At 39.5% G+C, this 16,789-nt stretch overlaps 1 protein-coding gene across 3 annotated transcripts in view; it reads left to right on the top strand.

Moving 5' to 3' along the window:
- The window catches only part of cadm2b (cell adhesion molecule 2b), a 202,254-nt gene that overhangs the window by 152,988 nt on the left and 32,477 nt on the right, over window positions 1-16,789 (top strand). For all 3 annotated transcript variants that reach the window (XM_074679639.1, XM_074679637.1, XM_074679638.1), the window contains one exon: window positions 9,334-9,483. In XM_074679639.1, coding sequence (XP_074535740.1) covers window positions 9,334-9,483 — 150 coding nt within the window. The remainder of the gene's footprint in view (window positions 1-9,333; window positions 9,484-16,789) is intronic.

Below are 16,789 nucleotides of genomic sequence, written 5' to 3'. Positions count from 1 at the left end.
ACCTAAAACATCAAGTGCAGATGAACAGGTATGGATGAGGTTTCCATTAATGAGCCTCCTTAACGATCAAAGTCTACGTCCAGCTCTAGATCAAGAAAACAAGCGGCCCCAGCATAGAGCCTTGATGTACACCTCAAATGACAAAATATGCAGGAATGAAAACACTCGAACATATTTATTTTTTGCAGAATTCCCAGAGACAGCCTCTTTTCATTCACATCTGCTCTGAAAGTCAACATCTCACGACTCTGAGCAGCATCTTTGCACCGCTGGAGCATCTTTTGCAAATGTGTTTCTTTGATGTGTAGTGAAGTGCACACATGTTAGCACAGTATTCCATTTGTCATGCAAAGAGGCACTTTGAAGTTATTTTCTCCTGACTCTTTGAGATGAAAGCTGAAGGTGTGTGCTTGTAAGTAAAGAAGGTTGAATCAAGGTTGAGCTTCTTCAGAGGAGGCTGTGCTGAATGTGTTGAAGGACATAATGACTGGTCCTGGAATCATCAACAGCGTTGAATGTGTTATAACGTACATGAACCCTTTGAAAAATTGTTGGTGTTGTGTTTTGTTCTTCAGAGGATGTGTCACATGTTATCAGGTGTCTTAAACTTCCTGGATAAAGTGACTGAGCCAAGCGAGGACAAAACAGCTAAAAGAGGAAGAATCTAACAGGATGTCAAGAGCACAGTGTAAGCTGCGCTTCTCGAAAAACTTCACACTGAGCTGAAACAGAGAGCTTCCTGTATTTTTCCTCACATGGGAGACAGCAAGCTCTATTCTTTCTTTTTCTCTCCACCAAAGAATACACCTCACAGGAGGCCCCAAGTTTTAATTAAAAAGAATATTTATACACTGCGGATGTTCAACTTTCGTCTTTCTCAACATGCTTGCAAATAGGCCAGACAGTTTAGAGCTAGCCAATTAATTACTATTTTGTCAAGTCACAGCAATTTCAGTGATTAATTACTGTGTTCTCAAGAGTATATTGTCTTTTTAAATACCTTGTGAGGACGAACACAAGAAAATTTGATTTGCTTTTCTGATTCATAGTTTTCTGCTTCACTGCATCTGCTTTGTTTGATTTTTAGATTTGACAATCATTTACAGGGAGGCGTATGCAAATGATTCTGTATGTACTTCATGCTGTCGAAGATTCAAGGTTAAATTCAGTCTCTGTCTCCATAAATCTGACAAACCAAAAGAAGCTCTATAAGTGCATTTAGCACAGGAATTGCTCGAGGAGTTCACAGAACAGAAACCTTGGAAAGAAACACTTTGAGGTTTTGTTGAGGAGAGATGAAATGAATCAAGAATGTAAGACTGTCATCCTTTATGTCTTTTTCTTTCCATTAACCATCAGTGGTGAAATCACCTCTGCCAAGGAGGTTGTGTTTTTGCGAGAGTTTTTCTGTCTTTAAACAACGTAGCTCAAAAACTAACAAACTGATCTTGATGACATTTTCAGGAAATGTTCAAAATGGGATAAGGAAGAAGTGATTAAATTTTGGAGGTGATCCAGATCACTATCTGGATACAGGACTTTTTTAAAGGATTCTTTATAATTGTGAGATAGGGCTGTTTTCACCATATGTGAATATAACTCCACGATAAATGGTTGGATTGCTTTGCAAACCAACACAATAATGATAATAACAATAATAAAAACAATAATATTAATAGTACGTTTTATTTTTTACACACTTTATATTAAATAAAATCTGAAAGTGCTACAGGGCAACAGGGCACTGACAGACCCCCGAAACCCTAAAAGACAAGGTCACCATAATTTTTACGGATGTAAAAGTACACTGCAAAAAAATGAAATCTTATCTAGTGTTTTTGTCTGGTTTTAAGTAGACATGCACTGATCAATCCTTAATTTCCTTAATTTTCGGAGATTGTGATCGTGGTCGGTGATGGGTGATCAGTGATCAACCCATCCTTGAATATGACACTGATCTTATATAGGTCCGGGAAGGTCTGACAGTCAGCCATTGTTGCTTGTGCTCTGAGACCTAAAACTCAAGACACTTAATTGGTTCTTAAAGTTAAAACATGAATATTCTGTTGTTTCAAAAGAACTGTACAATGATTTTTAATAAAATAAGATTGAAACATTGAAGGTATATGCTGTCATTTATAAAAAAAAAAAAAAAAAAGAAAGAAAAAGAAAAATTAGAGCAGGTCAGCAGATCAGGCTTTTTAAATATTGTTGATCGGACAGAAAATTGTGATCAGTCAGTGCACCCCTAGTTTAAAAAAAAATGTCTTTTAATGCTTAATATTGGCCATATTAAACTGGTCAGTCCAGAAACATGTCTTGTTTCAAGATATTTAAAGAAAAAATGAGGTCTAAATTGATTGTAACAAGTAAAAAATAATCTGCCAATAGAACAAGAAAAAAGTTAGTTGTTTCAAGACATTTTTCTAGTTTCAAGCAATTTTTTTTTATTGCTCCATTGGCATTTTTTCTGAACTAGTTAGGTGAATGTGGCTCATATTAAGTTTAAAAAGGCATTTCCTACTGAAAATAAGACAAAACACTTGATAAAAGCTCAGTTTTTCCAGTGTACGATCCAGAACCTGCCCTTATTCTGGATACTAAGATCTGGGATATGAAATATGTCCATCATAATTTTCAACACTATACAAACCTGCACCTAACACCAATATGTTGCAGACAGTCTGCTGAAAGGGAGTATAACATTAAAGTAGGACTTAAGTGTTGCCTGACAATCACGATATGTTGGCAGAGGTCTGCGCTCTCTGAGTTCTTTTCTAGTTCTGCTCTCAGGAGAATTTTCATTTGTATCACCTTAACTGTCACATTTGTGTTGATTTCAACAAATGTATTTCAATAATCACTATAATGATAAAGACTTACAGGTACATTGTCGGGGTGGATAGGTGTGAGGCACGTAGAGACGTGCTGTGTTACAATCTATTGTTTGTAAGCTGAGTATGAAGTTACCATAACTCATTAGCATGCAGGAGGGAGCGCAGCAGCTCCAGCATCTCTATTTGCAATAACGTCCTTGTAAAATCACACACCAGAGGTGAACTCGTGGCGTGATGAACTGCCTGGAATTCATTTGCTATGAAAATTAATAATCATTATAATACTGTAATGAATGGAGGCAGTGGCTATTTCTTGAACAATTTCTTGAGTTATTTGTTTTCTTTTTATCCCTCCTGCAGTTTACAGTTCATTCTGCAGTGGTGTGCTTCACTGCTCTCCAGCCATTCATCAAGGCGCTGCTTTCCATTATTTGGTGCAGTCAGCTGAAACTGAGAAAAGCTTTTTGGGTGGTATGGCTCATTCTTCCTCCACTAACCCTCTGTTCCCCTCAACAGAGATGTTCTTTGTGTTTCTCACCTTATGTCCTGGATGAATAGTCATTAGAGGAGTTGGTGAAATCAGAGATACTTATTTTTAAAATCATGTTTCTTTAGAGTTTGGTGATTTGCAAGAGTCAAATCAAAATACAGGAAAAGATTTCCACATCAGCTCTCCATTTACATTCATCATCCAGCTCTTAATCCTCCCTTTAAGTACAGGCATAAAGATTTCAATCTTCCTCATTTTCACATTTTCCAGATACCCGCCCAGACCACTTGCAGAATCAATAACCCAAGTATCATATTCTTGGCTTCTAATATTGTCAGACTCAGATTCCATCAGGCTACGGTCTGAGCTGCATTCTGATAACGGCATGAAGAGAGGCTGGTCGAGATGAAATGAAATAGTTTATCGTTAACGCTCACTCAACAGCCAGCCAATCCAAACATCTGTATTCATATTTAGACTCTCCACCTGCTGCACAGACCTCATCCACGCTAACATGTATAGAGATGAAGAGGCTGTGTGCCAGCAGACATCTGCGTACGTAGTTCTGCTTTAAAATCTAATCAGCAAATATGTTTGCAAAGACATTCAAATCCCCCCTCATCTCCCCTCCATTTCTACTTCTGCCTAATTTTTCAGCTGTGCAGGTAAATATTTGATTCATGAAGCAGTGTTGCTCCATTCTGTATGAAAGTTAATGTCACAGTGGAGAGATGTGTCAGCAGCATTCTGACTGTGTGTGCTGCACGGCAAACATCTTGACTAATCTGCTGTGTGCTGACATTGTGACTGATGATCAGTGTGCTGCTAGCCCACCTGAATGTGGACCATAATCTCCCAGCTCAGGGTGATATTGCCGGTTTTAGCTTTCACTAGAGTGGTCTCTACTTCAGCTGTGAAAAAAAAAAAGCGGCAGCAGCTCTCAGATCCATGTGACTGTCATAAAAAAGCATTGTGAGGGAGGGAAGCACTGCCAAGGGACCAATTACAGCTTTAAGAGTTAGGCCCATAAGCAGGCTGATGTTGGAAATGTTCTGATTAAAAGCACATACACACAAAAACAAAACAATAAAAAGCTAAAAGCTTTTGGTTTTAGTTGATTAAATTAAATCTTAATTTCAAATGAGTTCATTTTCAGTTTGGGGGTTCAGTGCTCTGTGTTTTTAATCTCAACCTCCCTACGTCAGAAGCTGTAGGGAGGCTGGATTGAAAAAAGAAGGAGGATGAATGACTTACCACATATTGATTTTTTCTATGGCACTTCATGATATTCATAGACAAAAGGAGGAGGGTGTCCGGTATAAGGAAAGCAAACGCCAAGGTTTATAGTCGTGTTTCAGAGGCAGCAGCTACTTTCATCAAGACATCTCAGCTTATCCTCTCCTCACCTACTGGCCGTCATGGCAGCGAGGTTACATGCTGTCAACTGTAAATATGAGTAAGCTGTCAACCTGCATCTGGCCTTCACCTAAAATAAGTTATTTCCTCCCATTCAGTCGGATGCATCTGGAGGCTGGAAGAATGCAGCGATGCCCTGCTCTGAAGTCCTTTAGCCTGTGAATGTGATATGCTTTGTGTTTAAGGGATGGCCTCACCTCCCCTAAGGCATATTGCAAAAGTGCAGGTTTATTCCTCATTTCATCACTGCACTTCACTGAGTCGCTTTGGATCATCAGTGGTGCAGACAACCTTCATACCTCCATTACTTCTCTCAGAACTGTTTGTTCCCTTTCACTGCCTTTGCTTTTTATAGGGAAACACAGCCATGGCTCAACTTAATCTACACTTTTACCTGGAGGCTTTTATTGTATCTTTCTTTACCTGCACTATTTAATGTTTATTTGCTGCTAAAGCCACAGCGTGCTGTTTTTTTATCCAGTGTCACAAGGTTTGTTTTTTTAGATAAATAAGACAGTATCGTGAAAATATGTTCAGTCGAAGCCAAAAGAGAGTGGCTTTTATTTAATGTGTTTTCAAATCGACCCATCTGTCTTGTTTATTATGCCTTTTATTCGGTCATTTTTCCTCTATGTTTTAAAGAGTTCTGTTTTTCTATCATTGATTAATCACTTTTATTGCTTCATAGCATTTGATATAAATCAGTGCAGACTTATAAGGGTGTGATTTCTTTCAACTGTGGGTAAACTGATATTAACACCGCGCTCTCACAAACACAGGTGTTTATTCTCTGATCAGACTCCTCAGGTTGGAGTTTAGCTGAGCTGTACACAACTGTCAGCTGTATAAACAGATCTACCAGGAGCAGGCCTTTTGTGTCAGCCCTGTCAAACCTGTCATTTCCTCTTACTGTTATTATTTCTGCTTTATGACCCCTAAACTGAAACACTAACACACAATATAGCCATCGTTATCTGCATGATCTGTGTAATGTGTCCTTCGTAAGAAAATCCATATGCGAGGTGGAGACGGTCAAAGAGCTGTGATGATGGTCGACTAGTCATTGGTAATTGACTTGTTGGGTAATGAATTTCTCAACACTTCATAACTCTTATCCAGCTCTCAGCTTCTGAATGTAATGTGACTTTTTCAAACTCAAAGCTGGAGGAATAAAAAAACGTAGGCGGGAGAAAGATAACAGGTGATTCTGGACTGTCCGAAGTGTCAAAGTTAATGTTAAAACTTATCATCGTGCAAGCCTACTTTTACATATTGTAATGCATTTTTGGGAGTATTCTTATTTGCTTTACACCATCATAACCCTTTTTTTCGTCCCCTGTATATTTGGTGTACAGCTTCACAGTGGAGCTGTATTCCTTTAACTTTACTTTTCCCTGATGGGAAATTATCTTCACAGTTGGCCACAGATTTTCTTTTCTTTTTAAGTAAAACAAAAACACAGGAACTCAAAAAACACAGTCACATCTAGACATCACAGTGAAAGCGAAAGAAGACGAAATAAAGACAGAACACTCACTTACGTTCACCCCCATCCTGCCGGTTGCTACACCAGCAGCTCCCCTCTTCAAAATTCCTTGAATTTGTAAATGGAAAAAAGTTGCACAATGTCTTTTGAAACAGCGAAAAATTTATTTGAAGTCTGTTGCTTTTAAAAAAAAAAAAATGGTCAATTTTGTAACTTGTTAAAAAAAATGAAAATAACAATGTAAAATTTGCAGAGACAAAACTGTTATCCAAATTAACTATTTACAATTGTGCAATCAAATGTCTAAGTGTGCCAGAAACTTACGAATACACATATTTTATGTACAAAACAATGATCAGCCATGAGAAGAGCATTTTAAGATAAAAGAAAACTGTTTGTATTGAATTGAAACTTCAGAATAGAGGAACACACAAAAAAAACTTCAAATTTCATAACTGCAAATACTCATGTTCTCGTTTATAAAAAATGTTTGTGCTTTATTGTCAGTTTTTTCAAACCTGTAACTGAAAAGACAAAAGACTCTGAGGCACGGGGAATGTACAAAGTGTGAGTGTAAATAACCAGATTTGGTATGCAAAAACAATGATCTATCTATCTTATCCAGACTCGATGAGGTTACAAGAAAGACATCCAAAGTGCCGTCGCTGAAAATGCCTCAGCAATAAAAAAAAAAAAAAGTCCTGTTCAACCTTCTTTCAAAATAAAACACCATGGTAAACAGTATTACTTCTGAAAAAAATAAAATCTTTTCCAGTGTTTTTGTCTTATTTCAAGTAAAAATTGACTTATGATACTCGACATGAGCCACATTCAACTTATCAGTTCAAAAACAGGTCTTGTTTTAAGGTATTCAAAGACAAAAATGAAGTCTCAATTACTTGTAACGAGTAAAAAAATCTGGTAATGGAGCAAGAAAACTTTGCTCCAAAATTTGCTTGAAACTAGAATAATGTCTTGATACAAGTAACTTTTATCTTGTTCTATTGGTAGCTTTTTTTTTACTTCTTACAATAACTTAAGACCTCATTTTTGTCTTTAAATAACTTGAAACAAGACATTTTTCTGGACTGGTCAGGTGAATGTGTCTCAAATTAAGTCTAAAAAGACATTTTCTACTGAAAATAAGGCAAAATCACTTGATAAGATTTGGGCTTATTGCAGTGTAGATGTTATTTGGTTGTTACATCTCCCTTGTAAAAAAAAAAAACTCATTGTGTGCCGTCGACTGTTTCACCAGCATGAATTCACCATGTCATAGACTTCCCCTCTTCGTCACACACCTTAACATTTCCCTCTTTATACTGAGGTCATCGGGTCACACAGTACAGTGTAGTGCAGCAGTTTGTGGTTCAGTGACTTTCCAGAATATTGTTTTTCAGCTGTAGAGAAGAAATAAGACCGACCGCCCCCCCATCAGCATCTCAAAAGAAATGAAATCCACACCGTAGACGGGGGCTGGGGATTATGTTTCCTCAAAAAGGACAGTGTTTGCCACCCTCCAGACTGCTACTGAATCTGGAGACTGGGGAATTTCATGAATGTATTAGGTGGAACCATGCTATCTGCAAAGCACACAAACCAGGACCTACACTTTTTTAAAAAGCAATGCTCACAACATGGGAACAGTTCTAATATATTCAATAAGCATAATATAAAAAACAGGTTTATGATTTTATTTATTAGTGCTTATGTGTTATATTCCTTTTCAGCGCACTCCTGTGTGCAGTGCGCAGTATACACTGGAGACAGTAATACACCAGAGAGAAGAAGATAGAACAAAAAGTTCAGCAGGAAGTGAAAACAACACCTCTCGCATGCCTTCCCCCACAAAATACATACGCATCCATTTCCATTTCAATATGACATGCATTACTGGTTTTCTGGGACTACCTGATATCCAGCCAACTGCATTTGAATGATTGTGGTGATGACGTGTTTGCTGATGTGATTTTGTGTGATTGTGTGTAATAAGGAGATAAGAAATGTGCACCACTGGAATCATCTTTCCCACATTACTATTTATAGTCAGCCTCGCCTTCACGAGCTGACAATGGTCTCCATCAGGACAATGGAGGTCAAGGAAGGTCCACGGACCTTTCGCTCTCCCAGCCTCCTCTGCTTCCCCATTTGAGCAGGACTAATGAGGCAGACAGCTGCTCCCTTAGTTGAAATGTCCCTGTGGTGAACTGTGCCTGGGAGAGGCAGAGACAATGTCACCTTCACATTTGGGCACATTACAAGAGGAAAACAAAGCAGACTTTGCAAAATCAAGAGAAAACAAGCTCAAAGCTGAGCTCACAGACAGATACAGCACATCCAGCTTCAAAAAAGAACTCAACAGCTCTAATGCAGTTGTTGTTTTCTGTTGTCATCTTGAAAAGGCTGGTCTGGTCAGGCTCATATTAGCCTACACTTTGTCTTCTCGCTGTTCAGCGCACAAGAACACTGGTTCAGACATCTGTTTCTGAAGCTTGGCAGAGTTCAATAAAGCACGGGCAGGATAGAAATGCTTCTGCAATGTAATTAGGGGACTTTGCTGAGACGACAAGTACAAATGTGGAATAAGAAGGTAAAATCCAGCAAGGCTGGGTGATTAGGCCTCATTTGGATGTCTTCTGCACACTGTGACGAGCGGCTGTTACAGGGCAAGGCAGTCGCTCGGATCGAAGGCCCACAGTGTCTGGGATTATGTGTCAATTTACCACCCAGCTGCAGCTCTAGACTCTACAGCAGAACATGACTACCTCTAATTAGGCCATGCTACCAATTAGAGCCCTGCAATAAGGCAGAGAGGAAAGCGCACTGGGGGAGTAAAGCCTACCATTGTTTCCACCATAAAAAACATACTGTTTTTTAGCCCCAACAGCTGTACAAGTCCAGAGTCCAAATCAAGCCGGCCATCTCTGGCTAAGTGTGATGTAATGAAAACCTTTGTTATCTTGAAAATGTGGAGACTGCATGTTAACTCTCAAAGGTGTCAAGTCTGAACAGTACATTGATATTATTCAGTGTAAGGACAGTTTTAAACAGCAACATATTCATGTCACAACCACGACCCTGAACCCTGTCTCTTAATCCCACAGGTAGCCAAGGTCAGTTCCCCATTACTCAGAATGTGACGGTGGTGGAGGGGGGCACAGCCAACATGACCTGTCGTGTGGATTTCAATGATAACACTTCCCTCCAGTGGTCAAACCCAGCACAACAGACCCTATTCTTTGGGGACAAGAAAGGTGAGTAATAATCCTGGGGATAATGGCCGTAATGATAAAATGATGAGATATGATAAAGATGTCTCAGCTAGATTATATTACTACAGGAGTCTTCATCAATTTTTCAAATGTGAAAAGTAGAAAATTGGCCCTGCCTGCCTGCCTGCCTGCCTGCCTGTGAGCACAATTTTTCTGAATACATGAAAAGACAGGATAAGAGGGGAATGTATTATTCGTAATGTCAAAGCAGGCTGTTAGTGAATTTATGTCTCCGTTGATAACCAGGGGCACAAACTTACAGAAATAGACTGTTTCTGAAATGACGTTTTGTAATCACACAACACTGACAGTGATGTTTACAGCCTGTGGATTGTCAGATGATTGGGCTTAATTAGCATTTCAGCTGCCCTACATTTGTGCTGCTGTTTGGATGTCACTAAAAAGGAAACACACTGTCGCAACCTTGTGAAACAAGGGCTGAGCCAGAATGAATTATAATGTGCTCTCAGCAGCCAAATCCAATTTAAAGGTGACAAAAGTCTGGAGTTGATAAATTGGAATTGAGGTGAAAGGGAGTACAACAGTGGACTGGTCTTGCAGGGGTCGGGGGTGGGGGGTTCATCTTTCAGTGTTTCTCACAGCATATTACCCATTTCATTTATGCTGTAGCTGCTAATACAATATCCCTGGTTCAGTGATTGAAGATTAACTTTCTCTTTGAATAACAACTGATAGAAGAGAGACGCCAGAGTGAATCAGCAGAATGAGAGTCACAGACCTGTTTGAAGAAATACTTTCTCCTTCGCAAGTGATTGGATTTAGTAATGGGGTCTAAGGTGTTTTATGAGATGAAATTACTTCCAAATACAATTAAACGAAAGTTAACTGAATCTTAAATAGATACTCTTGTGTTAATGGTGTGAATGTGCCCAAAGGATGTGGATTCAAGCAGAAGTCACTGAACCAAAACCGTCCTTTTTGTACTTTCATTTCTTTCGAATTCTCAGGCGTACAATAGATGGAGCATTCCAATTCTTGACTTTGCAAATCCTTTTTTAATATTTACCAAAACCAGTAAAAATGAAATAACCCTCATTGCTTTTTTTAAATGAAGAAATGTAAGAGATGATGAATCTTTTAAATCTCATCTTTATGTGACCAAACCAGAGCCTGGTAACTGGTTTCAGATTCTCCGAACGTGAGTCAAAAGGGGTAATCTGTTTCCAAGTGGGAATCCAAAATGCTGCTGTTATAAGCACACAAGCAGACCTCTTAGAGGACATTACGTTTCATCCACTTTGCCCTCCTCGGGCAGCCATTTGTATTGTATGACAGAACCCTTTCTCAGAACGGTACGGATGACAAAATGAATGTAGTCCACTCAGCAGAGGTTGCCAGGGCTAAGTGTGGGAACACTTCCTCTCTATCTCCGTTTAAACAGCCAAATGAAAAGCTTTATTGGCACAACTAATAGGATGCCTGTGAGGACATCAGGAGAAACGGGAGGCGTGGAACAACACAGGCTTCATGTGAGGAGGAGGGCGGGACACCTGGGAAGAGATCTCTGCTGTGCCAAATCACCAGTTAATTGCTTGGCAAAGGGCTTTAACTGTCCTTCTTCTCCGTTTGTTGTGCCTTCTTGTAGACGCCAATGAAGAATGTTACACTCAACCTTATGCTACCTTTCAGTCCAACAACTAACTGCAGACTGGCTGAGCTGAGGCCGGCTGTCCTCTCCGTCTGATGAGCAGCTGCTCATAGGCTTCTGTCATGGACGAGATTTCAGTTTTGTTGCTCTGTTACATTTTCTTCTTAAAGTGAAGATTTCTGAGTATTCCTGCTTTAACTGTTGTTGATAAACCTTTCTTTTACCTCATGGTTGTTGTCTCTGACCATCGTCTCTGCTGCACGTCTCTGTGCTTACTACAATCCCCTCGAGTGTCCATGACAACATAGCCATATGTTGCTGTTTGATGCACATGCAAGTGTTTCCTCCTCTCTCATTTCAAAGGTAGTTTGTCATCATGCAAAGAGATTCAGCCCTCACAGCTTTTCTGTGTGATCCGAATGCTCCACACATACCAGTAACGATGATAAAAATACATCTGCTGTTCCGTCTTAAATTAGACAAAGCGCTCTGTGAGGCATTTTTCTCAAATCTACTCGGGCTTTTTCCCCCCGAGCTCTGTATTAAAGATAAGAACGTTTGGGTGGATGTGTTTGGAGTTTGATATGAAATAGTAAAGAGGGAGGGGGAGTATTAGAATGACCTTCTAAATCCTTTTGAGCAGCTACAGTGGAATAAAAAGGAAACATTTTTTAAAGAGCTGCAGTTCCATATCATTTCAATGTGGTTTGACAGCTGCTGCGTAAAGTAAGACAAAATCTGAACTTTGCCCTGACGATAATTTGTTCCATTTTAATTCAGGTATTACAAATGAGGGAATGAAAAAAAAAGCCTTGAAGAGAAGTTTTAACATCCAAGGACAAAGTAGGTTTCTGTGTCTTTCATTAATTCTGAAGTTAGTGAGCACCATAGCATAACTAACTCTTACACAGCCGTGAAACAAGTGTTAGTAATGCATGAACGCTGAAAGTGCATGTCCCAATTTGTTTCAAACTTTATTATAACTTAAACTACCATAATGGCTCAGGAGCCTTTAAATACATGAGGGTAAATATTCTAGCATTGGCATTTTTCAGTGTTAAGGAAAACATTTCACAATCAACAAGCAACCAGGGCAACTATTGGTTAAAAAAAAAAAAAAAAAAAAAAAAAAAAAAGTGCAGTTCCTTGAGTGTCCACTTGATGCTGGCCCCAAAAGTCTAGGGAGCCTCATTAACAACCATAATAAAACAGCATTTCTTTTAAAGGTTATTTCCTTTTTATGGCCTTCTTGTGCCTTTATTTGAATATGATACATGTTCGCAGCCTGGTACTAATAGGTTACGGTCTAAATAACTCACTCTGTGTTTTATACATACTTTGCAAGGAGTGTTTTTTTTTTTTTAGATTATAACTCATCTGTTTTGATTATGTTAACATTGTATATTTGCATTAGTAGGGGCATGATTTCTTTATCTGACTAACTAGTGCATTGTAGCAGTACGTCAGGGAACCGAATAGATGCCTCAGCATCCCTGGACTTCAAAAAACTGCTTCAGAAACCAAAGGGTGACATAACTCAGTATGTTTACATTCACACAGCGGTCCTACTAAGGTCATAGCTTGATCGTAAAGTCACAGCTGTGGATCTGGTCTTGTTTGCGTATACATGCAGAATTGAGAATCAGACTTCTGGGTGGTAACTTCTCAATCTGTTTCTATAGGTGGCGCTGTGTCAATTTTTGATAAGCAAAGCTAAATGTGTATGGAGCTAGTTTCAGAAGCTACATTCTAATAATGATGGATGCAGCTTTAGCTCTTTATGTTTTTTACTTTTTTTGCTGTGTTTAAGTGCAGCAGCCCTATTCATCATTATCATCTACTTCCTCTTTCAGGTGAAATTTGCTCACACTGAACTCTGAGGCGTGCCGAGACATGCCGAGTACTTCTAAGGCCCTATCATAGTCGAACAGCTATTGCACAGTCTTTGGGTGTCAATCAAGCAATGCTCAGCCTGTTCTCAGTTGGACTGAGCTGTTTACACGTGTCTTAATATAGTCATAGTCCGATTTCCTAAGCTGCATGTAAACGTACAAACTGACTCTAAACCGATGCATGCTGTTCTCTTTTTTGTTTTAAGGTTAATTTTTGGGGTTTTTTGGCTCAATTTTGGTTCTGCCAGCTTAAGAGAAATAATCAAAGGGATGATGGGGAAGATGATGGGTACCACGTCATGTAGTGTATCACTAGCTATTCCGGTTTAAGTCATCTTTTATACCAGGCTGTAAACATGTTTATTTCCGCTGTGAAAATTGTCTTTTTTGCCTTTTTGTGTTTGTGGTTTCAGGCGGACACTAAAGGAACTGCAACTTTTAGCACTTTTGCATTTTCTATATCAGTGATTCTTAAAGTAGGGTCCACAACTGTAGCTCACGGGTCTGTTGGATTATTTCAAAATTATTGTAAAAATGTGCGGTATTCCTGCGAAAGCATGTCAACAAATGAGATCTCTTGCACCAATTAAATCTCCTGTTGTTCCAGTAACTCCTGGCCAGTTGAGTTTTGTGCCATGGGATTAATTCTGATATAGTTGTGACATGTTTATTTATTCATAGTGACAACGATAGGAAACAAAACGCAAAACAAAATACACCTTGGAGCCAACATTTTCTCAAAGTTTAAAAAATGAATAACTTGGAAAGTATAAATGAAACAGAATTCTATTATTGCAAAGTACCAGATTGGTCATTATTAAATAGTATTAATATCATGCTAATTAATGTTGCAATAATAGGGGGTCCTTGGAAAAATGTCACACCTTAATGGGATCCATGGTCTGAAAAAGTTTGAAAACCCCTGGTCTATGACACCAGAATTTGCCACTTGGTACAAGAGCACTCCATTTAACCTTCTGTTGTTTTGATTGTAACATCTAAGAAACAGCACATCACAATAGTGCACTGTTAGTTTATAACCCACTGAGAAACTCAGATAGGTTTGTGGGAACAACATATTGCCATCTGTGCAAGACGTGACCTCCAGTTTGTCTACACAGCAATGTCCCGCCTCGTCACAGGCCCGGGAGGAGGATTAGAGACGTGGTTACAGGTGAGGAGGCAGCAGTGTGCTGGTGACAGCTCAATAGCTTAATATATCTTTGGTGAGAGTGTAAACGATAAGAAGGACCTCTATCTCATCCCCCGCCCATAAGAGGCTCAGTCAAACCTCGAGCAGCTCCAAGAGAGTGTTAACCTCGCTGGATTCCCAGAGCCGATCCATATGGGTTGGACTGTCCCTGCACATTTGTCTAAAGCTGAGTACAGCCCTCCTCTTATATCATGCCAGCTGCTTGCCTGGCACTCTCATCCTCATCCATTATGTATATCTGAGTCTTGGTTCATTGTTTTGACCTCAGAGGCTTCAGTCTAAACTCTGGCAAGACCAGCATAACCATCCTTTAGCTCTGCAGACACAGACCTGAGACAACAGAGCGAGATCCGCTTGATAGCCGGGCCAGCTCATCGCTCATACATGAGACCAATTAGTGGGGGCTGTTGAACAGAGTGGCTGTGCTGCCACAATGGAGAAATCGATGCAGACTATACGTCTTTTGTAGAATTATCCCTTTCATATGTTGCTGGGGTTATAAAATATTATGACTGAGCTGGACAAATGAGAGCAGAGCTGTCCTTTGCTGTCTTCATTATGATTTACTTCGCTTTTGGCTTGTGCGTGAAGAGGATGAAGCCTTCGTAGAGAATGGTAATGACATTTCCTGCAGGCATGCAGCGTGGCAGCGGAATCTTTTGTCAGATATGGTGAATATGAATAATGCAATTAATGAGAAGCTACCGCAGGTTGTACAACAAAGCCAGATAACAAATTGCTCATTTGATCTGCAGTATCGTGTATATACGCTCACACGCTGAGGCAAATCATACATCACTTTTCCTCATCTCGATTCCAACTCCCAGAAGTTTATGGTTCATCATTCATGACATTTAATTGGGGCATTCAGCCTGGATCATAAAGGTCACAAAGCAAAATTGATCTTAATTGGCTTGTAGTAATCAAAATGCTGTTATGTGCTAAATGAATGCTCTAATGTGAGCATTAAAACATTCATTAGCTTCAGAGAATGAAGGATAATTACCAAGGATGCAATTACCGGAGTGAACACCAATGAAAGCACATTTAAACGTCCATTCCGGCAAACACACAACATTTGATGGTGGGCTTGTTGTTAGCACGTGTAGCGGACACTTACCTCAGATTGGTCTCACATATCTGTGTGCAAATTAAGTCTTGGACTGAAATGACATTAAGCGACACAATTAAATTAAATTAATTAAATGATCAGCATTGTTGATGTAATGAAGTTGATTCCATAAGTGGTCACTTGATGCTTCAATTCACTTAAAGGGGTTGTGAAGAGTTTGGAAGTGATCTTGAAAAAGGCTCCCTTCTAGATATCTGCCTGATGATAATCCACACTTTAAAATGAGATTGTCAGCGCCAATTTTGCTGGTTACAGGTCATTTTAAATTGCCACTTCTTAGCTTCTAGTTCTGGTCAATGGACACAGGAGCCTAACTGTAAGAAAAAGGATAGAAGAGCAGAAGAAAGCTAAACAGGAGTGTGATACAGCCTGAGCTAAAGGCTAATTAGCCTTAGGCTGTATTACTCTATAACACAAGGGCTACGTTGTTTGTGATAATGCTCATTCCAACCCACATGCAGCAGTTTTTCTGCAGTGGTCTGTTCAAACTTGAGAGTCTATCGATAAAATAAGGAGTAAGGTTACGTTAGCTCTGCTTGGTAGATGACTCACAGGACGTAGCTAACCAGGGTTCACTAACATCAGATATTACGGAATATGACAGCTACTAAACTACTTACAAACTGACAGTGTTTACTTGTTGTCACATTAGCCTACAGACACGTGGGAGCACGGGGCTAACATGTAGCCAGCTGCTACAACGTTTGCTTGTATTCATGTTTCAAAAAGTATCGCTACGCAACTGTACTGATAAATACCTTACCTCGGCGCATTGTATCCAGTAAAACGTTGTCTTGAACAAAGAAAACTTGTTTAATCTGATCTCCATTTAACTCCAAAACAAACACATGCCTCTGTAAAAGTAACTCACACCAGTGTGCAGAGACTCCAGGCCACAAGGTGGCAAGGGAGTGCAATTAAAACAGATCCTCCTCATAGCATCTTTAAAGAGGAAAGGATGTGATGCAGGGCACAATTTCTCAAGTCTCTGTTTCTGTGTTTGTGTTGACTTGCTGGTGACAGGTGTAACTAGTGTTTTAAAGGTGACTAAATGTAGAGAGGGCCTCATGGCCACAGCTAATGTGTTTCTATAGGGACTAATGGGCTTTTAAGTGTACAGGGTTACCTCGGTACACATCTCTGAAAAGTGAATATACCATTAAAGTACCATTATACTCCCAGCTATTATCTCTAATGTGGAGAGCTGCTCTTGTATATAATATACTAAGCCCTGCCACACAGTTCTCTCATGTATAATGTATACCAGCTCTGAAGAGTAATGAATGATCCCTTGTATTCAGATTCTTTCGGACGGCTATGTCCCTTATTTTGAACAGGGGTGAAGTGATTGTTCGGTGTTGAACTGTATTATGTCTTTACAAATGCTGAAATGTGTAAAACTGCATTCAAAACCAACAGAACTGTGTAACCCCACTGGCACT

This window comes from Halichoeres trimaculatus, unplaced genomic scaffold (genome assembly GCF_033239565.1).
Source record: "Halichoeres trimaculatus isolate MK-OKI-2021-1 unplaced genomic scaffold, fHalTri1.1 fHalTri1_scaffold_9, whole genome shotgun sequence".
NCBI classification, from domain to species: Eukaryota; Metazoa; Chordata; class Actinopteri; order Labriformes; family Labridae; genus Halichoeres; species Halichoeres trimaculatus.
The sequence above is the reverse complement of the archived record's forward strand: the minus strand, read 5'-3'. Positions and strand labels throughout refer to the sequence as shown.